Source organism: Podarcis cretensis, assembly GCF_951804945.1.
Source record: "Podarcis cretensis genome assembly, chromosome: 12".
Taxonomy (NCBI): Eukaryota; Metazoa; Chordata; class Lepidosauria; order Squamata; family Lacertidae; genus Podarcis; species Podarcis cretensis.
In genome coordinates this window covers 39,136,202-39,161,672 of record NC_137181.1, presented here as the reverse complement: position 1 = coordinate 39,161,672, position 25,471 = coordinate 39,136,202, and the positions used below count along the sequence as shown (strand labels likewise).

The 25,471-nt window shown below is 42.1% G+C and overlaps 1 protein-coding gene across 1 annotated transcript; it reads right to left on the bottom strand.

Annotated features, from left to right (window-relative positions):
* Window positions 1-424: 424 nt before the first annotated feature.
* Window positions 425-25,471, bottom strand: OXNAD1 (oxidoreductase NAD binding domain containing 1). The gene is given in 9 exon segments (XM_079948055.1): window positions 425-2,853; window positions 3,423-3,531; window positions 5,562-5,804; window positions 8,882-9,023; window positions 16,016-16,122; window positions 18,363-18,426; window positions 20,351-20,496; window positions 25,083-25,322; window positions 25,324-25,471. Coding segments are annotated over 9 exon segments (1,347 nt in total). The 5' UTR covers window positions 25,465-25,471; the 3' UTR covers window positions 425-2,698.

Genomic DNA, 25,471 nt, shown 5'->3' with positions numbered 1-25,471 from the left:
TGTCCAGAAGATGTCTCAATTGTGCTTGCACCCACCCTTTTTTTTTTAAAAAAAAAAGTATGTTTTAAAATTAGTTATTATGGAACCATATTGACAACTAAACAGTAACAAAAATTGAATAATATAGCCAACTAAAGGCAGGGTACACAAAACTTAAACATATTTGTCAGAGCTGCCTGACAGAGCAGCTCTGACAATATTAAATAATAACCATCTAAAATCATGACAGCCATATTTATTTAGGTGGCACAGGGAGAGAGATATCTGTAAACCTGAAACTAAACTATATTAAATAAAAACACACCGTAATGAATGGAAATTATCAGGATCTTCCTGTTCCTTAGAGACCCGTAACTTGGGTGTCATTTTTTTTCCTGCAATAACTAAATTCCAGAGATGTTTATACCATAAAGATATACAGTAGTCAGATTTCTTAACGATTTAATACTTTAGCAGCTGCCACAATCCATGCCAAAAGTTCACTTCTCCCTTCCTGAAATCATTTATAGAAGGCTTATGTGGGACTATCTGTGATAATCATACTGTGTGAATTTCTCTGACCAGTTGGCATCTCATTCATTTCACCTACAACAAGTATATTAGTCATTCCAAATGACTTGAAGAAACACAAGTTATTAACAGGAGTAACATAAGGAAGAAAATCAGGACATAGCAGATGGGCTTTTAAAAATATTAAAATCTGACATTACAAACAAATGTAAGTTTAGTAGTCTGCGCTCACAGAATCTCTAACATTTTCAAACTAAACGGGATAAATAATCAGTTTCCAGCAGTTAACGAGAACTAGCTACACCAAGAAAGACCACTAACATTTTGTAACCAAATGTATAAAAAATAAGACCACCCAACAAATTATACCAAAGCTCCATCAAATCCAGTTCCCCCCACTGGCCAAGCAAAAGCCTCAGTAAAGTCCAGAGGTAGGTATATAATGGTATACAATGACACAAGACTCTCCAAATCTGGAGGCTATTATGACTAATAACCACAGATAGATCATCTGTAAATTTTCTGAATACCCTTTTGAAGTCATTTAAGCTAGTGGCTATGAAACCTTGTGACAGGGAGTTCCATAAGAGAATAAGCCTCCAGGCATTCAATCTAAATATATGGAACGCAAATGGGCACTAGTGAGCCTACCTCCTTTGTTGAGGCGGCACACACCAAGCAAACTCACTAGTCGAATGACCAGGGCTGCTCTTTTAGTGTAACGCAAGAGTAAGGTAGGCCACTTCAAACTCATGATGATAGTGTGTTTGCTGGGGGAGTTCCTGGCAAGGTGTCTGTGAAGGGGCAACTGCATGCCGGATGGGCTATAGGAGGCTGTCAAAGCAGCAAAAACCAACAGAGATTGTAACTCTGTTTAAAAAAGTCCCCTTTCCACCAAAGCTGAACAGCAGGCAACAGGCAGAAGTTCCCTTCCATTTCATGGAAAGGTAGTATGCTGACATACAGAATTCTACGCGGAGGAAACAGAAAACTCATCAAGGTAATTAGGCTTATGCTTAAGCATTGTAATCCAAATCATGGTATCAGTTTAACACCTTTGGTAGCCACAAGGCATTTTACATAATTAGTTCCTAATTACCAGGCATATGAAGTGACACAGCAGCCTTTAAATTAGCTGCTTTCCCCTTGGTTTATATAGAGTCATAAGGATATAATAGTCTTAGGGAGCTTAGCATACAGACCTGTTTACCCAGGTTACTTAGTCCTGAACACCTCAGCTGGAAGCAAATCCCACATAAATCAATGGATTTTCCTTCCAAGTAATGGGTTTTCTTATGCTCTTCTCCATTATGATGGTACACTGCTGAAGACTTTTCACAAGAATAGCTATTTCATGAGCTCAGAATCCGGGATCTGAGTACGCTTGATTCCATGAGTTGTACTTCGCACACTGTTGGCACACACAAGTGCACAGCAGCTGTATTTTCACCGCTACCCCCTGTGCTGCTTGTAATAAACCCCCATGAGTTAAAGCCATGGCTTTAAGAGGTCACTGAAGAAGTAGCATGCAATACCTAGAATGGGCAGCTAAAGTTTTGCTTATTTCAATGCTGCTGAGAAGACAAGCCATTTTTAAAGCAGACAGCGGGCTTGTCTCTTCAGCAGTCAAGAGATGAAACAAACTGCAAAACTTATATTATTGAAACTTTTCAGCATATGATACAATTAAAAAAAGTAAATAAACGTTTAAAAAAAGAAAAGAAAAAGGGAAAGAAAAAAGAAGGGGGTGGGAATACAAAGCCCTCTATCAGAGGTAGATCTTACCCGTGTGCAGTTCTCTCTCAATATGCCTGAGTCTCCCCTTGGCCTTCAGCCCATGTCTGTCCCATCTTGTCCCAAACATTATAGTTATAATTAAAAGTTCAGAAAATGTGTAAGGAAATATATTATTTATTTTTAGAGGTTCACTCTCTCACACACCAGTTTGTCATGATAAAAATATAAACACAGTACATTTTGTAAAGATAGGCTGGCCAGGTTTATAATAAGTTAACATAATTTCATAGATAAAGATCTCATTGGGGCAAAGGGAAAAGAACATGTTCTGCAAACTCTCAGCATTCATCAGTGTGTATATATTATAGTATGTATATATGTGTGTGTGCGTGTGTGTGCGCGCGCGTTTCATTTTCTTTCTTTTTAATTTCCGCTGAAGAACTGCTGTGGGCTACCACCACTTTTCAAAGAAAATTTTATCTTGAGTCACACCAAGGTTTGCTAGCACTTTGGAGATGGATTCAATCATTGCAGGTGGACCACAGATATACCACAAAGTATCCATGGATATATGTTTTTCTAGATCATCTGCAGATATTCTTCCTTCTAATACAGAACACAAGAAATAAGGGAAATTATGAAGCTATTTAAAAACTCAAAAGAAGAAACCACCATTATTCAACAACTAGGTCTGTTTCAGCTACGTGGGGCAGTTTACAACAAATTTACTACAGTCCTTAGTAGATTTGTTGTTTAAGACAAAGGTCTGTTCTCCTTAACAGTAAACCCCAGGAAGAGATCAAAACTTTCGAGCTCTGACATAAGGTGAAACAAGATCAAGTTAGTTAGTACCAAGAAAAATATAAAGTTGTAGGGAAAAAATGGTAAATGAGAATTAGGAGAGACAAGATCACTGAATGTAGCAGAGAAGCTCTCCAACTTTGGGTACGATAGTCTCATTTAGGTTGCAATCCCATGTAAGCTTGCCCGGGAGAAAGCCCATTGACAACAGTGGGAATTACTTTTGAGGAAATACAACAGGGACTACAGAGACTCCTTATTAAGTCTCGGATCAGAATTATGTACATGAAAAGGCAGCCAGAGAATCAAATTGAGTTATGTCCCCTTAATGCTAACTCACAATGCAGTTAATACTTTTAATGTACAGTACATACCCTTGATGTAGGGCTGAAGATTTTCACAGATTGGTGAACTCTGCTTGGTAACATGGAAACTGCATGTGATTCTTCCAGGAAATGTGTTCATCAAACCAAGGATATGTTTCTGGAATGCGAATGATATTTGCTCAAGCCACAGCCCGATAAATCAAAGCAGATGCTTAGTCCCAACCCCACAGATTTGAAGACGAGTGTAAGAACACAGCACTCTGTTCAAGCAAAGGATAATGGAACTTTCTCATCTCCCAGCCCAAGAGAGCTGGGGAATACTTCCTACAATGCCGTCCAAACATACAAATAAGCTTTTGGGAGATGGCCACTCTTTTTCTGCCCCACTCTCGTGAACGTTTCTCCTCAGCGCAGTTGCAGATGCGGAGGGAGGAAACACGTACATGTGACCTGGCAGCAGGGATGAAAAAGGAAGATGGAAACCTTGGCAGGAGAACATGACTTCTCATGCCCAGTGGGAAAGAAATGCCCCTCCCAGACTCTGTTCAATGTCTCCACAGGCCACTGCCTCTGGAGCGAAGGTCTGAAGGGCAGCTAGAAGAGGAGGAAGAGGAGGAGGAGGAGCAGCAGCTTGTGTCTGGAGTGGCCTCCCTTGTCTGGCCTTCATACTCCAATGGCTGCTGTCAGATGGCTGTTGCGGTTGCTCGAGAGTAACCAGGCAGGACTCCAACCTGTCTTTTACGGGCTTTATTTTGGTGCAATCTATTTACAGTGAAGAGCCCCAAAGCTCATGTCTGGCCCAATCCGGGAGTGGTCGTCTTTTGGACCTCCCCCAACATAAGAGTTTCGTTACTCCCAGCCTTCTCCTTCCCTCTTTGCGCCTTAGACTACTGCACAGGATGGGCGATGGCAAGGGCGTGTTTCCCTCCTGTCCGGCTTGCCCAGGAGCGGTGTTAAGGCTCCCACCAGCATCCTCTGGTCCTTGCACCTCTTCCCCATTGGAGGTGGGGCTTTCCTCCTCCCCGGAAGAGGAACTGCTTCGCAAGGTTTTTGGAGGCTCCCTGTAACACAACTTCCATTCTATTTCTCGTCTCTGAGCCGATGGCAGTTCCCTGACAGCTGCGTTGACTGAGGAGTGGCAGACTATGACCGCTTCTGCCAAGGGAGGAGTAGGCAGCAGAGACCAAGACCAGCTACCTCAGCAAAGGATGCCCCTCTCTCTGCTCATCTCTACCCAATCAGTCTCAGAGCTAACCCAAGCAAATCTTGGCGTAAAGCAAATAATGGATATATATGTTTGTTTGTTTAGTTGTGTCTGACTCTTCGTGACCCCATGGACCAGAGCACACCAGGCACTCCTGTCTTCCACTGCCTCCCGCAGTTTGGTCAAACTCATGCTGGTAGCTTCAAGAACACTGTCCAACCATCTCGTCCTCTGTCGTCCCCTTCTCCTTGTGCCCTCCCATCTTTCCCAACATGGGTCTTTTCCAGGGAGTCTTCTCTTCTCATGACACGCCCAAAGTATTGGAGCCTCAGCTTCACGATCTGTCCTTCCAGTGAGCACTCAGGGCTGATTTCCTTAAGAATGGAGAGGTTTGATCTTCTTGCAGCCCATGAGACTCTCAAGAGTCTCCTCCAGCACCATAATTCAAAGCATCAATTCTTCGGCGATCAGCCTTCTTTATGGTCCAGCTCTCACTTCCATACATCACTACTGGGAAAACCTTTGTTGGCAAGGTGATGTCTCTGCTTTATAAGATGCTGTCTAGGTTTGAGAGCCAGTGTGGTGTAGTGGTTAAGAGCGGTAGACTCATAATCTGGTGAACCGGGTTCGCGTCTCTTCTCCTCCACATGCAGCTGCTGGGCGACCTTGGGTTAGTCACACTTCTTTGAAGTCTCTCAGCCTCACTCACCTCACAGAGTGTTTGTTGTGGGGGAGGAAGGCCTCCTCCTCCTGTCATCACCTTTCTCCCAAGAAGCAGGCGTCTTTTAATTTTGTGTGTTATGCATGTCCCTCTCTTTCCTCCCTGTCCCTTTCCCTTGTGTGCTGTTTTTTCTTTTTTAGTTTGTAAGCCTGCGTGTAGGGGCTATCTTGTTTTAATTGATTGCAAGCTAACCTGGGAGCCTTTTGGCTGAACAGCAGGATACAAATGCTCATCACCATCACCATCATATAATGCAACCTACCCTAAAGAGCAACTCGTGAGTGTTTTTTGCACAATAGAACAGATTTGCCGTTCCCATTTTGTAGCCAGATCCTTTGTTCTCTCGAGTTCTTTGAAGGTCTGCGACATGGAGCAGTATAGAAAACAAGGGGTTAATTCCGACTCCGCCGGCTACCAGCACGAGGTTTGCAGGGGCGTCGGCAGGTTGAGGATCAAAGAAGAAGTTGCCTCCCACTCGCAAGGCCACCTCTGAGCCAAGTGTACACTAAGGGAGAAAAGAGAGAGAGAGATTTAAGGGCTTGAAAGTAAATCAGACAGGGCAGTATCCGAAAAGTCACTCCTATATGCCTCCCGGTTGAAGAAAAAGTTAGATTATTCTAATACACACATTCTCCAAAGTTAAGAATGTCATTTGGCAGATTGCTTCAAGTGATAACGATATATGGTTACATTCTTCCTCCGATTCCACGATACTGGCTTAAAACAAAGGAGTGTGATGTTCAGAGAACTTGGGACCGCAAGGAAGGGATTCGAAAAGTCCCAGGAGTTGAGCAGCTGTATTTTTAGATGAATGCTCCCAAGAGGAATGTTAGAGAGTGGGAAGAAATTATTCTGCAGTGGTAATGGGTTTTTAAAAGGAAATGCTGTCCGTGCTCTCCAAAAAAAATGTAACAAGCAAGCCTGCATTCATTTCAGTGTTTAGCTTACAATCATATCAATCAATCTTTGCAGCTGTTATGGCGACATGGTAGCCAAAAAGGGTTACCAGTCACAGACACACAGGAGTGGATTTGGGATAAAAAAGTCCACACACCCTTTCCAGGGAAAATCAAATTATGCAGAGTAAAATCTGGACTGACACAGAGCAGGTCAACTTGGGTCACGTCTTTAAGTAAGCACTATGTAGAATGACCTCATTGGGGGAAAAACAGATGAACTATATGAAAGCTGTTTTTAAAGATATGGCCAAAAATTTGTTGAATGTCTTGTTTAAAAAGTTAACATTTTCTAACTACTAAAAGTGGGAGAAGTCAAAAGAAAATTTAATACTGTCACGTTGGACTCAAGCACTGAAGTAGTTGGTTGGGATTCAATAGGCATAGCACAAGTGGAAGCAGAAATTGGGGAACTGTCCCCTGCATCAGCAAATAAATTTCCACCTCTTCTGCAACCCACACCATTCTGCAAAGTCCCCTGGGGTTTTCAGGGATTCTGGAAACTGCCTATGGGGGCGGGGAGAAAAGCCATGTTGCATGACTGGAACTCTGCACACAGGGGTTAAGATGCCAAGGTCCCCCACCTAATAAAACATCAGAAGTGGAAACACTCCCAGAGAATCAGTGAGGCTAAACATGTTCTACTTGCACACAGAAAGGGGAATAAAACTGAACAGCACTGTGCCTTTTTACATCTTGCATTAAAAAAGTACTCTGAAATTTATAGTTATATATTTGTCTGCATACACAATAAAAATTGCTCAGATTAAGACAAGAGCCCATTAGACATGCAAACCAGGCCTTGTCTACAATGATTTCTAAACTAGTCCAGCCACTCTTTTTGTAGCTATTTTCAAATGCACAGTATACATCCCTTTAAAAAAATTAAAATATCCCAAAGAGTTAACAATAAAAAAATAATAAAACGATAGGTAGATAGATAGATAGACAGACAGATAGATAGACACACCTTACTGCTACTAAGAGATTCAAAACCACTTATTGTTTAGATCTCACAATTCACTACATACTGGTAATTTAAGAAAAATGTACCAAAGAATCATATGCAATGGAAATATCTAAGATTAGTTGCATTGGCTCTATAATCATTCCACATTTTTGTTAAAAGGCATAGGCTTGCAATCTCTTCAAATGACAGTGTTCATTTTAGGGATACAGATGCCCAGTTTAAAAGCTACAAATTGATACAACATAGATTTTTTAAATAATAAAAAACCTTGAATAATAATCAGGAATTCTAGATCACCATTAATCCCAGTATCTTGACATGCTCTCCCCAGAACTAGCTAATGCCTTTAACTGCTTTCAGTGCTGTGCCACTATGAATTTAATTTAAAAAATTAAAGTAGGGAAAGGAAGGAAGGAAGGAAAACTCCTAAGAGATGCCTCAGAGGCAGATAATTATGAAGTTAGGTTCTGAGAGGTCCCTAATGAGCAACAGGGAAATCAATAGGAAATCTCCACAAGGATTTGTATTAGCATGTGTGGTCCAGTAACACTGGCTCTATACTTCTCCAGAACATCTTTCAAAGTGAGTTATTTTATTGAAATTCCAATGGCGCATGAAACTAACCTATTTAAGAACAGTAGGAGCACTTTTTATGGTCACATGGTACCGGATGGATTAGGGCTCACTCGGGGATGCTTTTTGCTCAAGTGATCAGACAGCATTGATTTTACACTGAAATGTTAGTCAACAAATACAATGTCAGCGAGAGAGAAGCATATTTCTCTTGACTCCCAACAGCACAAAAGTAAGGCCCCAAATAAAAAAATGGCATTCTCTTGAAGCGTGCTTTTATGAAAGATGCCTTGCTTGCCCCGATTAGCGGCCTAGAGATGTTTCAAGTATGATATAACTAAACAAACATAACCACAGTTCAGTGTAGCTCCAGATCACCACAGCAGACCTTTGTATTTGCTCTGTTAAAGAGACTTGAGTTCGACAGGAGTCCACACGTCTTGACACCAGTCACTTTACTTTCTGGTATTTCCATGCTGCAGCAGATAAAACAGATACAAGCTTATATACAGGTCAGAAGCCTACAGCTGCCCTTTCTCCTGGTCAATGTCCCAACTTTTTTCCCCTTCAGAATTGCACTTTTACTATTTGCAAATCTGTGTCACGTCTGTGTGCCTTGGTCACCTTCCAATTTGCTTTAACAAAAGCTAAAGGTGGCTATCTCACAAACCAGTCCCAAGGCTCCTCACTCCCAGCATACTGGACCAGACGCACAAAGGAAGGAGAACTGTGTGTGCAATTGCATAAATTTAGTTTTGAAAAGTGGGCTGTGATAAAAAGGTAAAGCTTTCAATTCAAGGAAAAGGAAATGCTTTTGTAGAGAAACTACACCTATCCTTTGAAGGAGGAGAAACCTTTGTAGGAGAACTTAAAGCTCCCACCACAGCCCGTGACAAGGAGGTACAAAACTGAAATGAAATTTGACTTGAATACTAGTCTGGGCAGACTATTAAAAGATTGTTGTACAGTGTCATTCACCTGAAGATCTCAAGGGGAGTTATAACAGTTGCAACAGTGGAATAATTTTTTAAACAACACTAAAAAATGAGGACAGCTAACAGCACTAAGCAAGCTTATAAATACCTGAGTGTGAACCCAATGAGCAGGAGGGTGTGTGGTTCGCTTCACTGCTAGTTCCAAAACTCCCTCTTGCTGCAGCAGACCAGGACTTGAACATATTGAGAAGCCACCAACTACAGCAACTCCAGGTATAAAGAAGTCTACCCTGTGAGAAAAAAACAGATTCAAGAAAGAAAAGTCCTCTACTCAGTGTCTTCTAAAGCAAATTTCCTCCATATAAAACTAAAGTTCTAGTTCAACTTTGTAAAGTAGTTTTATTTATTAGGACAAGTTTTGAATGCAGCCTACACATTATTTGTTTTCTGGTTCCAGTTCTTACAAAATGCTACATAATAATAATGATCAGAAGGGAGGGCTGCTGGAGCTGACAGTTTCATCAATGGAGGGAGGAGGCGAATGGTAGTTGGTCCCAGCCGAGCCAACCTAATAGACCTTGCAGTGTTACCTGCCCCTCAGGTGCAGCCAGACAGAATGGCTGATTGCTTCTGTAGTGATGTATAATTGAAAGGAACTTATTGATGTAGCACAGATTGTACAGTGGTGCCTCACAAGACAAAATAATCCGTTCTGCGAGTCTCTTCGTCTAGCGGTTTTTTTGTCTTGCAAAGCATCCCTATTAGCGGCTTAGCGGTATTAGCGGCTTAGTGGCTATTAGCAGCTTAGAAAAAGGGGGGGGAGGGGAAAAAAGCCTATAGGGAAATTCGTCTTGCGAAGCGCCTCGAAAAACGGAAAACCCTTTCGTCTAGCGGGTTTTTCGTCTTGCGAGGCATTCGTCTTGCGGGGCACCACTGTATTAACATCCCATCTTTTAGCCTTCTGGAGATATCCCAAGGAGATGGGTGCATACCCAAGTATGGTATGCATTTTACTCTGTAAAGTCAAGTCCACACTACTATGTTCATTCAGCTACAGAAGTCTGCTTCCACATCATGATCAACCATTCCGGATGAGTTAAGTTCTAAAGGCGAATTTTTCACCATGTTGCCAAAATCAACACTACTCAATTATTTTTCCAAACCAGCATCTAGGAGGTGCGTGGAGCGTTGAATGTTAATTTTTTTTTTTTTTTTAACATACAGGAGTTCACAGATTATGAAGTCTAGTTACTTTGAGGTCAAAAAAAGACCCTTTATAAATGATACTTTCCAAGCTGCATTATAGCACCCTCTAGTGGCAAAATAATTCACCTGCTAAATGTTAACACTATGTGTTTGAACAGTTTAATTTAGTACAAGTTGGGCAGGGTGTTTAAACCTGTGACTGTATTTAGTGCCCTACTTGCTTGGGTTTTGTTCAAAAGCTAGTACTTCATTAAAAACGACAACCCCCATCGCCTCTGTGAGGACAAATACTCTTCCCAATTATCACTGGAAAGCCTCAAAGCTGCTCTTGTGCAAATTTGTCCATTGACACTTTAACAATTCCGTAAAGGTAGGAGCTAGAGAGCTTATTTTCGCTAGCTAATTCACAATCTCATTTTAAGAAATCTCCTCCATGAGTGTGCATATGTGCATACTTTGGGCAACTATGATATAAAATAATATTTTTAAAAGCCCTCTGAGGCCCTACTCGTGGAAGGTTGTACTTATGTGTGAGAGGGACCTTGTAACAATTAGTACCAGTAAAAATGAATAATCCACTGAGATGAAAGAAAATGCAGGAAAGGGCACCAGTGCACCAGCAAGCTAAAGCAACGAGAGAATGTAAGATTTTGGGTTGCTGGTATAACTAAAGATGCAATACACATTTTGATGTACCAATGTTAAGTTACAAAGAAAATAACTTCATGAATATACCTCAGCATTGTAAAGTAACAAAGCCACCAAAATGATCTATAAAAGATTTAAGACCAGTTCTATTGTACAGAACCACAGTGGTGAAACAATGGCATGGTTCACACATTACATTAAACCATAGTTTTAAACAAACCATGGTTTAATTTCAACTACCAGCCTGGTGGTACACACTGCTCAAAAGCTCTTGCTGCACCATAGATAAAACAAATCAGAGTCTGGCTTGTTGTTGCCATGCAAAGCCAGGCTTGTTTCTCCCAAACAAACCATGAATCCGGGTTTTGACAGCACAACAAACCAGACTCTGGCTTGTTTTATGAGCAGTGCACCAGGAGAGAAGGACCATCACAGTGCACATTCCTCATTCACATTAATCCATAGTTAACTTTAAATAGCCAAATCGGACCATTAAAGAAGCCTTGGGAGAACAAGAGCCTATTTAAAATATGACAATGACCAAACTGAGGTTGCTGAAAAGCACCTTGCCCACCTAGATGCTTGAGAATCTTGCTTCAAGAGGCTCTTACCCTGTGCATCAAACCCTGTGTTTGCCTACGACAGTGATAAACAGAGGAAGCAAGACCCATTTCGTCTTATTAAGATACTGCAGTAATAAGTTAACTGTGAAACAGTATCAAGCTTAAGCGAATTCCCTAACCGTTAACCTGCTAGACTGTATCACGGAAGCTCTTCACTAATTACAGATACCAGCAAGAGCTTGTAACATATTCCACACAGAAAGCTATAGATATTGTATATAATTGCATGCACATAAATGATATTTATATGCATTTATTCATAATTAAACATAACAAGTGCTATATAAAACAGGCTATCAACCCAAGATGAACAGAAACCTGATTAGGAGGGGAGGAAAGTGGTTCCTCATAATATATGCTGGAACGCCTCCCAAGGACCATTAAAAATTGCTTTCCTTTCAAATGTCCCCCCCCCCCACGTGCATTTCATGATTGGTATCTGCTTTCCCTGCTCTACGCACAGCCTGTTGCACAGCCTTTAAAACAGAATCTATGTGCAGAAACTCATTTCTGTGTCAACTTCTGCGTCCGGGGCAAACGGTTGCACAATTTTTCATGAAAGTCAAAAACGATGTTCCCCTTAACTTGAAAGGAGTTGGGCTCCTCCCTTTATTTACATGAAGCTGTGTATTACCCAAGCATAGAGGTTAACGCTGGGATTTTGTAAAATCTTTCAGGGCACCCGAGAACCTCTACATTTTAAAGCCGGCAAATTGGCAAGGACTACGGCTACTTTGTGTGATCCGATCCTTATGTGCTTGGATACTTAAGGCTGCAATCCTGTGCATGCTTCTGGGAGTAAACGTCACTGACAGCCATGGGACTTACGCATGCAGATGATTGCATGGTGAGAAAATCAGTAGGAATGGACTTTCTCCCCAATGCCTGCAAGAAACCTGCAAGCAAGATCCAAGCACAAGAGCGCTCTCCCCTCATTGGATTTTTGGCGACTGGTACTCAGAGGCATTATTGCCTCTGACCCTGAAGGCTAAGCGGAGCCATTGATAGCCTGATCCTCTGAGAGTTTCTTTTAAAGCTTTGCAAGTTGGTGGGCCATCACTTCCTCCTGTGGGAGTGAGTTCCAGTGTTTAACTATGCACCGTGTGAAGAAGGGCTTTCTTTTACATGTCCTGAATCTTCCAATATTCAGCTTCATTGGATGTTCATGAGTTTCAGTGTTATGAGAGCAAAACCCATCTCTATCCACTTTCTCTATGTCACCCATACATAATCATATGAGGGGACGCAGGTGGCGTTGTGGTCTAAGCCACTGAGTCTCTTGGGCTTGCCGATCGGAAGGTTGCCAGTTCGAATCCCCACAATGAGGTGAGCTCCAGTTGCTCTGTCCCAGCTTCTGCCAACCTAGCAGTTCGAAAGCATGCCAGTGCAAGTAGATAAATAGGTACCGCTGTGGCGGGAAGGTAAATGGCGTTTCCATGCGCTCTGGCTTCTGTCACGGTGTTCCATTGTGTCAGAAGCAGTTTAGTCATGCTGGCCACATGGCCCGGAAAGCTGTCTGCGGACAAACGCCGGGTCCCTTGGCCTGAAAGCGAGATGAGCACAACCCCATAGTCGCCTTTGACTGGACTTAACCGTCCAGGGGTCCTTTACCTTTTACTTAATCATATAAATATTTTATCATGTCAACACTTACTTACCTTTTCTCTAAACTCAAAAGGCCCAGGCGCTGCAACCTTTCCTTGCTCCATCCTCTTGATCATTTCGGCTTATCTTTTCCGAACCTTTTCCAAGTCTACAATATCCTTTTTTGAGGAGAGGCGACCAGAAATGCACACAGTATTCCAAAGGCGGCTGCACCATAGATTTGTATAATGGCAACTTGAGTGTGGATCAGGCTGCAGTCTTAATTTGATGCCAAGGCTATTAGGAAGACGCCGCCCACCGACCCACCATGCCACAAGATATCCCATCTTCCGGTTTTTCTTTGTGGATTATAAAATCCATGCAGGAAAGACTTGAAGAACAAAACCCCACACTGGGGAAAATATTCCTGCATTGCAGGGGGCTGGACTCACGTGGTCCCTTCCAACTCTGCAGTTCTATGATTCTATGAAACACCAACACTCATATTGCTTCCTTAATCTTTATGGCAGCCCTGTGTTTAATCATTCACCTGCTCACCATAGGTGACAAGGAACTGCATGCAAGTGAGCAAGTGGGCTAGCAGAAGAGGGGTGGAGTGCTTTGTGCCTCCTCTACACCCAGTATGGAAACCAAGTAGGCTACCAGTGAAGGGAAGCTCTTCTTCCATAGAAATGCAGCAGCATCATCTGTTAGCCCCGCAGGCAGACTAATAAACATTTTTCTGGGCCCGTAAACTTTGCAGGCTTATTTACAAAGCTACTTAAGAAGGTAACAGTTGTTAAGTCAAACAGCATTACAGTTTTATAATAAGTAGGCTGGAAAGCTTAAAACAAAAGAAGAATAGTATCTTTCACTATATATCTCCCTAGACTACTATTCAAGAGAGACTGAAGCATGCAACAATCTAAGAGATACTGCTATGCAGATTCTGGCAAGCTGCATGTGTGATGGCAGACATATTTTCAAGTAGGCATATCTTGAACAAAATACTAGCTCTTTGGAAGCGGCTATGTGACTTTTGTATTATGCAAAGGAGTTGTGCATGTTTGCATTACGAAGAGAAACCCTGTCACTTCATTACAAAAGTAGGCCGATTAACCTTTTCTCTCGTGGCCTAGTTCTTAGTATCTCTCATTAGAACACAATCACACTTATGGGCTGCACTGGCAGAAAGTTAGCATGCCAAACAGAATTAGAATACTTTAAAAGGAAGATAATGAAAAGAGTAATTATAATTACAGAATCCAGTTTTCAGCATGATAATTACCAAAACATTTTTGAAGGGTAAATGTTTTTCCAAGAACCAGCAAGCACAAATTTAGTATGCATCTGTGCACATGTGCAAAGGCTGCTGCAAATTGCTCCACAAACATGAATTATTGCAATCAACATCTTGTTTTCTTGTTCTAAATGTAAAAGGCTGAAAAATTAACACTGAACTAGTTGCTCATGCTATTAGCATCCTATCAGATAAAGTTCAATTCCTATGAAACCTGTTCACCAGATGGAGCAACAAAAATAAAGAAAAATGGGGCTGGGAGGGCAGGAACTCCCCAGCCTGACAAGCACAGAATCCAATTCAGCCTACAAAGTGCCAAATGAATTATCCAGAGAAAAAACTCACAGATCCTGAAAGCATCGCACAATACACCCCAAACAACTCATTCTAATGTGCACTGTTCAATAAGGAGACCAAAATTGCAAATTGGATCCGAGGAAATGTAAGCAGAAGGAAAATAATCATTATTCCTTTTCTAACAAGATTTTTCAAAACAGCTTGCACAAAACTACAGTAAGAGTCCAGGATGGTTCGTATGCTTCCACTTCAACATGAAGTTTTGGAAGTTCTTATAAATGTGGACTAATGCATTTGGATTCAGTTTCACTTCTCTTGCGTGATGCTCTAGTGTGCAAAGTGTGTAAAACCCTGTGCAGAAGCATATACAGTGGTACCTCGGGTTAAGTACTTAATTCGTTCTGGAGGTCTGTTCTTAACCTGAAGCACCACTTTAGCCAATGGGGCCTCCTGCTGCTGCCGCGCCGCCAGAGCATGATTTCTGTTCTCATCCTGAAGCAAAGTTCTTAACCCGAGGTACTATTTCTGGGTTAGCGGAGTCTGTAACCTGAAGCGTATGTAACCCAAGGTACCACTGTACTTAGATCCAGCTGTGCCCAGGATCCAAATAACTCTTGGTCAGACCACACCTGGAATACTGTGTCCGACTCTGGGCACCACAATTTAAAAAGGATGTTGACAAGCTGGAACATGTGCAGAGGAGGGCAACCAAGATGATCAAGGGTCTGGAAATTATGAGGAGCACTTGAAGGAGCTGGGTATGCTTAGCCTGGAAAAGAGGAGACTGAGAGGAGATATGAAAGCAACCTTCAACTAGCTTAAGGGCTGTCACATGGAAAAGGGAACATGCTTGTTTTCTCCTGCTCTTGAGGGTAGGACATGAACCAACAAATTCAAGTTACAAGAAAGGAGATTTGGAATAAACATTCAGAAAAACTTTGTGACAGTAAGAGTTGTTCAGCTGTGGAACAGACTCCCACTAGAGGTGTTGGATTCCTTGGAGGATTTTAAGCAGAGGTTGGATGGCCACCTGTCATGGATGCTTTAGCCGAGATTCCTGCATTGCAGGGGGCTGGACTAGATGACCTTTAGGTGCCTTCCAACTCTATGATTCTATGAGGCATGCACAGGGCATTCCCTGTGAAACTGCTGACTTTCTCATTCTTTGAGCAGTGGCTTCCCACATGCTGTAATGCAACCTGCTTTTAAAAGTCTTCAAAAGAGGTTTCTCCTGCAACATGTGGCGATATTAACTAAAATCATTTGCAACACGCCCAGGAGATTTATATGTGGAGTGCGCTTTTGGAATTCTTAAGATTCAGCTCTCTCAGGAAAAAAATGTAGCACAAAGCGACAAATTGGGGCGATGCAAAAAGAGTTATAATTGAGGTTTATTCTATTTGATGAGCAGGGCCATGTTTTCCATGGAGATAAAATTTGGACAAATTCCCAAATCACTTTTACCAGCTGTTTCATAGAAAGCTGAGAAGAGGAAAAGCCCATGTCTCTGTGAATACCACAGAAGCTGATTGCTTGGATAAATTTGCAAAAATGTCTTGAAAAATTAGGCTTGCCCTCGAAAGTTTCCCCTCTTGTTTAATAAATCCAGAAGAAGGAACTTTACCATTGTCCTGCTTTAAAAGTAAATTCTTTATCTGTGACTGCCAGACGGAGACGTTTAACTGTTTCAGATTCGCTGGTGATTCCACACACTTTTGCTTGGGAAATGATCTAAAAGACAAAAATCACTGTTACCAATACCACCACTGCTGTTTCAAGAAAGAATCTCAACATTTTCAATGGTGAGAATATCCCAAGTGCTGAAACCTCCTTCCAGTCATCCATCACCAATACTGAAATGAGACAACTAGAAGTCTCAGTCCTACCCCCCCATTCTACAATGACTCAAACATCTACAGAACAACCCTCAGCATGCTAATGCAGAAGTAAGTCTCACTATGTACAGTGGGGCTTATTTCCCAGGAAGCGTTTAGGATGATAGCCTTGCATTTCTTTTATTCCCAAAGATTAGGAATTTCATTCTGATGCCTTTCTCTCGCTAAATCCCATAAACGGGGGGGGGGGGGGCTCTATAAATTTAAGATCTCTGCATCACTGTGTTCTTCTATGGATAGGAAACCGAGTTTGTTGATGGTCTAATTGGGAACAGTAGTGGGGATTTATTTTAAGTTTATTTCTTATAATTTATTATAAGAAATAATTTATTATTTATACCCCACCCATCTGGCTGGGTTTCCCCAGCCACTCTGGGCGGCTCCCAACAGAATATTAAAAACATGATAAAACATCAAAGATTAAAAACTTCCCTAAACAGGGCTGCCTTCAGATGTCTTCCAAATGTCAGATAGTTGTTTATTTCCTTGACATCTGATGGGAGGGTGTTCCACAGGGCGGCCGCCACTACTTAGAAGGCCCTCTGTCTTCCTCCAATAAGTTCTGGGCAGTTCCCCCCTCTCCCATTTTAACTTCATAGCAACACAATGAAGTAGCTTAGGCTGAGAAATGCTGAGCTATTTTTCATGTAACATCCAACCATTGGACTTTGCACCACTGCTGCATCTTATTGTGCCACTTAAACAAACCAGAGTCTGGCTTCTTGTACTGTAATGTCTGAGCCCAGGCTCTTGTACCAACCACAAGCCCTGACAAACCTAGGTTTGCTTGACTCCACCTTGTTTCTTCCCCCATGTGACACAGTCAGGAGAATGGGTGCAGCAAAGCACTTGTGTTTATTACACCATACTTTATATCTAACTATGGTTTAAATTTGTGTGCAAACTGGGCCAGTGACTGATCCAAGGTCAGCCAGCAAGCTTCACGGCTGAATGTTGCTTTAAACCCAAGTCTTAGTCGAACACTAACCACTATACCATGGGGCTCTCCAAAGGCCTCAATCTACATCATTCCTTACCTCTGCTGCGTTTTCCTGACTTTTACAGCCTGCACACTCTAAACTACTATTTGGAATTTTGTGTTCACTACAGATATTTTAATATTCTGAAAAGCCAGGTTCTTCAGATGACTCATGCAGGTCCAAAAGTACAGAGATTTTAAAAACAAAACAAAACCACCAACACCATAATCTCATCAAATTCCAGCTATGACTCTGTCATTTCCCATCCAGCAGGATTGGCGTCTAACAAATGAAATGTAACCAAGCTACATTTTAATTTGAAACACATGGCAGGAAATGAATTTCTCCCTAAAAAAATATTTGAACATGTCTACTGTCCAGTAAAACAACAGGACACTTGCCAGTTAAAAGCTAACACACTTTTTTTTATATAACTTTAATAGACAATGTCAAACAACAGCAACGAAAGAACAGTCACGCTAGTTAAATCATTTACGGCTTTCATGCTAGCCCCAGTGAAGCCCCAGGGTAGGAAATGACTAGCCTTACCCTGTTCACATTAACCTGTGACCTAATCTGCGGACAAAAATATTATAGCCATGACTAGATCCTGCATGCAAAGTTGTTATGGGAAACAGGTTTGAGCTAGACCTAAGAATCAGAATAGGACTGTCCCTCATTTCCCTTCATACTCCTCCAGCACAGTCATGAGGAGTCTGGCAGATTTTGCTTCCCTTTTTCTTTAACCGCAGCTTGTTGTTTTGTCTGACCTGACAAACTGTGTTAATGTTGACTACTGCTTGTTAGAAACAAGCCATACTGAAACCGTGTAATCACAAAAAGATGATAAACGAAACAGAATCACAGAGAATAATAATAATAATAATAATAATAAATAATAATAATAATTTATTTATTTATTTATTTATACCCTGCCCATCTGGCTGAGTTTCCCCAGCCACTCTGGGTGGCTCCCAATCAAGTGTTAAAAACAATACAGCATTAAATATTAAAAACTTCCCTAAACAGATAAGTCTCAACCAAACTTATCCAAGTTCTTTGGCACATGGTAGATTTCAGGCTGTATGATACCAACCTCCTGTCGAAAGTCATGTGCTGTTCTCTCCAGATGATCTGGCTTTCTTTTTGATTTCATGTTGCTTTGAATGAAAGACAAATTAAGACCGTCATTACCCAATTTTATTGTACTGTATAGCTTAAATAAAACAGCTCATTGAAGACCTGTTTAAAGTTAGGATTCAGTTGCCGCTAGTCACTAGGAGCAAAACTCTTAAGGCCAAGAACAGAACTGAGCTGCCAGAAGAGACAAAGTCTGTCAAATCCAGCACTGTTTCCAACAGTAACCATCACCATGCCTTTGGAAGTCAACAAATATATAGGCAGTGGGCATTTTGTGCCTAGGGTCTAATATTCAGAGGTATAGAGCATGGGTAGGCAAACTTAGGCCCAGGGACCAGATCCGGCCCAGTCGCCTTCTAAATCCAGCCCACAGATGGTCCGGGAATCAGCGTGTTTTTACAGTAGAATGTGTCCTTTTATTTAAAATGCATCTCTGGATTATTTGTGGGGCCTGCCTGGTTTAACATGAGTAGACTGTGCGCTTTTATTTAAAATGCATCTCTGGGTTATTTGTGGGGCGTAGGAATTCATTCATCTCCCCCCCCCCCCAAAAAAATATATATGCCGGCCCCCGACAAGCTCTGAGGGACAATGGACCGGCCCCCTGCTGAAAAGGTTTGCTGACCCCTGGTATAGAGCTTCTGAATATGGAGCTTCCATTTAGTTATCACGGTTCATAGACTTATCATCCATAAGATTTTCTAATCTTCAACGTCTGTATGAAGATGATAGGAGAGTTTATCCAGGGATTTGTTTCCAGGTACTTAATGAGTATCTGGAAACAATAATGGGATGACTGGGGGCCAATAAACTGACAAGACGGAGGAGGTACTGTTGGTGGGCAGCTCCTGAATCTAGGAGGTGGTTGGACAAACTGTTATGGGGTGCCTGAAGCACGAGTGCATACTCCAAGATCAATCTTTGAAGTTCCAAATACAGTGGTACCTCAGGTTAAGTACTTAATTCGTTCTGGAGGTCCGTTCTTAACCTGAAACTGTTCTTAACCTGAAGCACCACTTTAGCTAATGGAGCCTCCAGCTGCCTCCGCGCCGCCAGACCACGATTTCTGTTCTCATCCTGAAGCAAAGTTCTTAACCCGAGGTAATATTTCTGGGTTAGCAGAGTCTGTAACCTGAAGCGTATGTAACCCGAGGTACTATTGTACACTTTTTTGAGCTGCAGATGATTCAGCAGCTATGGCCATTCCTGGACCTTGTTACGGTGATCCACGCCCTGATAACCTCAAGCCTGGATTACAGCAATGCGCTTTACACATGGCTGCCTTTGAAAATGGCTTGGAAACGGCAACTGGTGTCGAAGGCTGCCAACCGATTACTGAGCAGCATGCCATTTCAGAGTCACCGTAATACCTATTTTCCACAATCTGCACTGCCTGCCTGTTCACTTTCAAGCCCGTTTTGTTGCCATGAGCTTTTAAAGCCCTAAATGACCCAAATATTCATCTCCTGTCATGTGCCAGCCCAGCCACTGAGATCTCTGGAGGAAAACCCTTCTGGGATGCCACTGCCAGCTGAGCCCCAAGGGGTGGCGACTCAGTTGAGGGCCTTCTTGGCTGCAGCATCCTCTGTGAAACACCAAGTCTCTGGAGGTCCATCAGTGATAATATTTACTCCAGTTTCACTGAGTGTTAAAAATGTATCCCTTCAAGCTTTCTCGATGTGGTCACCAATTAGGTTCTGGAAAAATGGACTTGTAGAAGACTCTGTGGGATTGTTTCCCATATGCTGCTGTTTTAAGGGTGAATATGTTTTTTTGGTTTAATTTGCTCGGCTATGTAAATGACAATGTGATTTGCGAACCCCTCAGGGCTTTTTGACATTACAAGTGACATATAAATTTAAAGAAATGTAATAAATGTATTATGGGGATATTTCCGTTTCTCTCAACATGTATTTTAGTATTTAGAGGACACAAATATCTTACCCATTTACTGTGCAATAACATAGCGCCGCATGTTTCAGATGTAAGATAGAAGAACAGATGGGAAGAACTCCAGCAGTACTTCTCACCAATGGAGGAATAGCAAAAACAGCAGCACTGACCATAGCGTTCTCTGGTCTTATAAGCACCTGCAATTTAAAAAAACAGCACAGTTAACAATTGTAGTTTTCTTTAAGTTTTTTGAAAAGCTTGATTTTTCAGTTTCCTAAAATACTTGTTCAATTAGCAAGTATCGACAATAGTGTCAAACAGCAGACCTGTACAATACTAAGGAGAAAAAAATAACATCTTTTCCAAATATTTAAAAGAGGAGTTACCTATCACAAAAAGTATGTTGCTGGCTTGGTGATGTAAGTGAAATGATCTCATTCCTGGACTGCTGACATCACAGAAACTTTCCATGAAACAGGCACTCACATCATAAACACATCTCTCTCTCTACAGCTGCTTCAGTCAAAGACACCTAACCCGAAGACAAGATTCTTCTCATTACTATATACGTCTCTTCAAGTTAACAAATGCCCTTTAGGAAATGTGTTGATGTACTACAAGCCAGTGTGTTTGTGTGTGTGCAATGGAAGGCAGCCCTCTTTAGGGAAGTTTTTTATGTTTGAGATTTTATTATTTTTTGTATTTTGCTGGAAGCTGCCCAAAGCTCCATTGATTATATTCTCTGCAGCCAAAGATGGAGAAGCTCTATACAGTCAGCAAAAACAAGACCTGGAGCTGACTGTGACTCAGATCATCAGCTTCTTATAGTGTTTCAACTCACAGCTTTATAACACAGACACAACTACTGCATTTAATATTCCACTCTTTTTTCAAGTGTCTATTTTCAAGTGTGTTAAGTGCACAGCAATAGTTTGTATAGGCTTTTACAGCTGCAACATGCTGTACACTTTTTGTGTCTACTAGTGACATCTGCTGGTGGATAACCTCTCTGACTTTAAGAAGCAATACCCCCCCAAAATCCCAAATGTTTCTTTCCATGACATTAAGGAGGTAGTTTAGAACAATCAGCCACTTCAAGAACCAAGATGAAGTTTCTCTTCTGTATGATTTAGCTCTATTTCTGTGAACTTTGATATACACATGTATTAGTCTCATTATGTCATTGGGAATAGCTTAGTGGTTGACTCCTTGACTCCTTAAAGTCATCAAATCTCCAGAGCTCTCTTATAATGTCAACACATTTAGCTAATAAAACAAACCTGTTCAGTTCTCCCTCACATTTTCCTCTCTCTATTTCTCCCATGAATGCTGGCAGCTTTCACAACACTTTGTTACAGATATATTCAAACACAGGTGGGGATGTATATACATTTATCACCATTTCTGGGCACATGTGGATGCTAAATTAAATAAGCAGGGACAAAAGATACTGGCTCCACAAGTTAACTAAAATCATTACAATCTTGCTATACATTTGAAAGAATGATAAGTAGATCATATAAAACAACAGTATTCGTTTTCTAAGACAAACGCTGAACAGAATCCTATTCTTATGCCTGGATTTTACGATATGTGAAACTAGATTCAACTAATAGGTAATTCAGGTTGCAGTTCCACATACATTTTCTTGAGAGGATTGCTCAGTTGGTTAGAGTATGGTGCTGATAACACCAAGGTTACAGGTTCGATCCCCAAGGAACAACTGCATATTCCTGCATTGCAGGGGGTTGGACTAGATGATCATCAGGGTCCCTTTCAACTCTAGGATTCTGCAATTCTAAATTCCATTGACTTACTCCTATGTAGACATGTATAGAATTGCACTGTCAAAGAATAATCCAACATCTGTGGTCAGGCTCAATACTGATGTAATGGTGTTAATGTCAAAATCATGACTACAACAATGGAGCTGATTGGGATCCATATATTTCTTGCCTCACCACCCTCCTTTCATCTCATGCATAAATCTTCCTTTCCTTGGTGCAACATTACAACTATACCAACCGTAGTCTGAGCATGGTTATCTTGAACAGTGATGCATTATGGAGTCTGAAAAAGGAAGAGTGGGGGCAAACCCATGCAAAAGGAGGGATAAGATAATATTGATTCCAATACATGCTAAAAATCTCCTAACCATAGATAGCATATTGTGAGCATTATATCTGTCCTAGGCATCAGAGAAAGCAAATGGGCAATGTACTATGGACACATACATAGGGGGAAAAATTGTTTCACTTGTGGAAATGTAGTGGACATATTGCTCAACACTAAGTATTTCTACTCAGGATAAACCCCACTGATTTCAATGGAGCTTACTCATAAAGAAATTTGTACAGGATTGCAGGCTGAAAGTAACACACCTCAATGACTGTGTTTTGATTGCAGACAGCCATCTTTTGTACTATTTTCAGTTTTGCAAAGCCCTACTTGTTTGCATCAAAATGTGACAGATGCAAGAGAGAGTTTGCCAAATGAAGTCACTTGAGAGGTCTATTTTAAATAATAGGAAACAAATATATTGGGAAATAAACCTGCCAGATGTCAAGGTAAGATATGATCAGAGCCTAAACATTTTCCAGACAGTCAGAACCTTTCTGGTACAGATGCATTTGAGAACTACAACTGACTAGGTTAGCTGTGTGTTTATTTTTTTATGATTCTATGTTGGGTGTGCTCAGTTAGTTTAGTTTTCAGGCTACAACTTTCCAACAAAACTATTTTGCAGCCCAATCCTATGTACGTCTACTCATAAGTACATCCCTAAGTTTATACACACATGAGTGTGTGTGTGTGTGTGAATGAGTGCAGCCTTAACACCAAACTTTGAACTGAACAGATGCACCTTATTTCAGATACCACAGCACTCATGTATCTCTTATGTTTGGACTAATCTTGACACCTGAAATGGCTCATTAACAACTATGACTGACAAGACACTGAAAATGATCTGCCATCAGGCTGAAATGTAGGCAAGAACTACTTAAACTTAACCAACCTGCAGTTCCAATTTTCAGTTTACAGCCCACTGGAGGACAAACCACTCTTACTAAGAGAGATAAAGAGGCTCTTCATCCAATACTGACTCATCCCTCAAAGTTTTCCTGAAGGCAAACACAATAAAAGCTAGTCACAATGCCATACTTTACAAACACTAAATGCTTTTTGAACAGGGAGTGGGGTATATGAAAAACCCAGCAACAACCACAAAGTGCCAATAAATGCCAGCTTCGGCAGGAGTGGCCAGAAGCGGGGCACCAATTGCCTTCAGGATCTGACTGGCTACTGTGGCAAGAAGAATGATGGACTAGATGGGAGAGCCAGTATGGAGCGCTTAGAAGCAGGCTCAAATCCCCACTCAGCCATCCCCTTCATAAGCTATCTTTCTGCCTAGCCAACCTCACAGGGTTGTTGTGAGGATAAATTGGGGATGGGAGAAAAGGGGTAAAAAAAACCATGTAAGCAAGCAAACAAACAAAAAAACAAACAGATGGATTGACCTAGATTGACACAGCAGGGTTCTTCTTGTGTCAGTGTGGGGGAGCAGGGAGGGGGGGAAGGAAAGCTTTGTCGGAAAGAGCCAGTGGCAGTGTAGTGGTTAGTGTCTGTCCGGGACCTGGGAGAGACCAGGATTCAAATTCTAATTCTAATAACAATAATTTATTACTTATACTGTACTCAGTACTTTTTTTCAGAAGGGGAACTCAAGGTTACGAAGTACCCTCTCTTTGTTGTTGTTAAAAAGTGTGGCACTTACTGTAACAACTCATGGTGAGTACTGGCACCTACAGCCATATCTTGGAAGTTGAACAGAAACGTTTGGAAACCAATGTGCAGCCAATAGGAAGCAGCTGAAGCCCTGTCGGACATCCAAAAATATTTTGCAAACCAGAACAGTCACTTCCGGGTTTGTGGCGTTCAGGAGCCAAAACGTTTTAGAACGTTCGCAAACCAAGGTATGACTGTATTTTCCTAGGGGGGGGGGGAAGCACAGCTTATACTTCACCCATCCAACTGGGTTGCCGCAATCCTTCTGGGCAGCTTCCAACATAAATATAAAAACACAGCGAGACAACAAACTTTAAAAAAGGCTTCCTAATACAGGGCTGCCTTCAGATGTCTTCCATTGTCCCTCCAGACAAACAGAAAATTTATTATTATTATTTATAGCCCCACCCATCTGACTGGGTTTCCCCAGCCATTCTGGGCAGCTTCCTGAACATATGAAAACACAATAAAACAACAAACATTAAAAACACAGGGCTGCCTTTGGATGTCTTCTAAAAGTTCTGCAGTTGTTTATTTCTTTGATATCTCATGGGAAGGCGTTCCACAGGGCGGGTGCCACTACCGAGAAGGCCCTCTGCCTGGTCCCCTGTCACTTCACTTCCTGAAGTAAGAGAAACTGCCAGAAGGTCCTCAGAGCTGGACCTCAGTGTCTGGGCTGGACGATGGGGGTGGAGACGCTCCTTCAGGTACACACTCTGTATGGGCTACCAAGCTTCCTGGGTGACCTTGGGCCAACAATTCACTTGCTCGCTCTGTCCTACCTCACGGGGTTGTTGTGGGGGGTGATTATGGGGCGGGGAGACTCATGTGCGCCACCTCGAGCTCCTCGGATTAAAAAACCGGTGGGATACAAACGCGATATAATAAATAAGCACATCCTAAGTAAAGCCCAGGGAAAGTCCTCCCGAAGGGGCTTCGCTCCGGTGTGAGAAACCCCGGGTTGCCATTACTCTTGCGGGCCCCTTTTCAGACTCACCCGCCTCTCGCGGGGTCCAAAAGGGCGAAGGGAGGCGACTCCGCTGACTCCCTCAGGACGCGTCGCCCGGCCTAGCGAAGGCCTCAGCTTAAGAGGCCCAGTCACGAGCAACCGGCACCCGCACCGCCACTTCCTCTCCGGCACAACAACGGCATCTTGCGAAGAGGGGGCGGGAAGCCAAAGTCCGCCGCTATGATTTCGGCACTTCCGGCCCAGTATCGGAACTCGCTTTCCCGCCCTTTAAGAAAGCGTAGAAGGGCTTCACCATAGAGACGCAGAGGGGCAGAGCGACGTCACTTCGCTCTCGAAGGCGGAAACAGTAACTGGGTGCTTCGAACTCACATGCAGCCGATATAGGTTTTTTTCCATTTCTTCCGTCCATGTGTTGC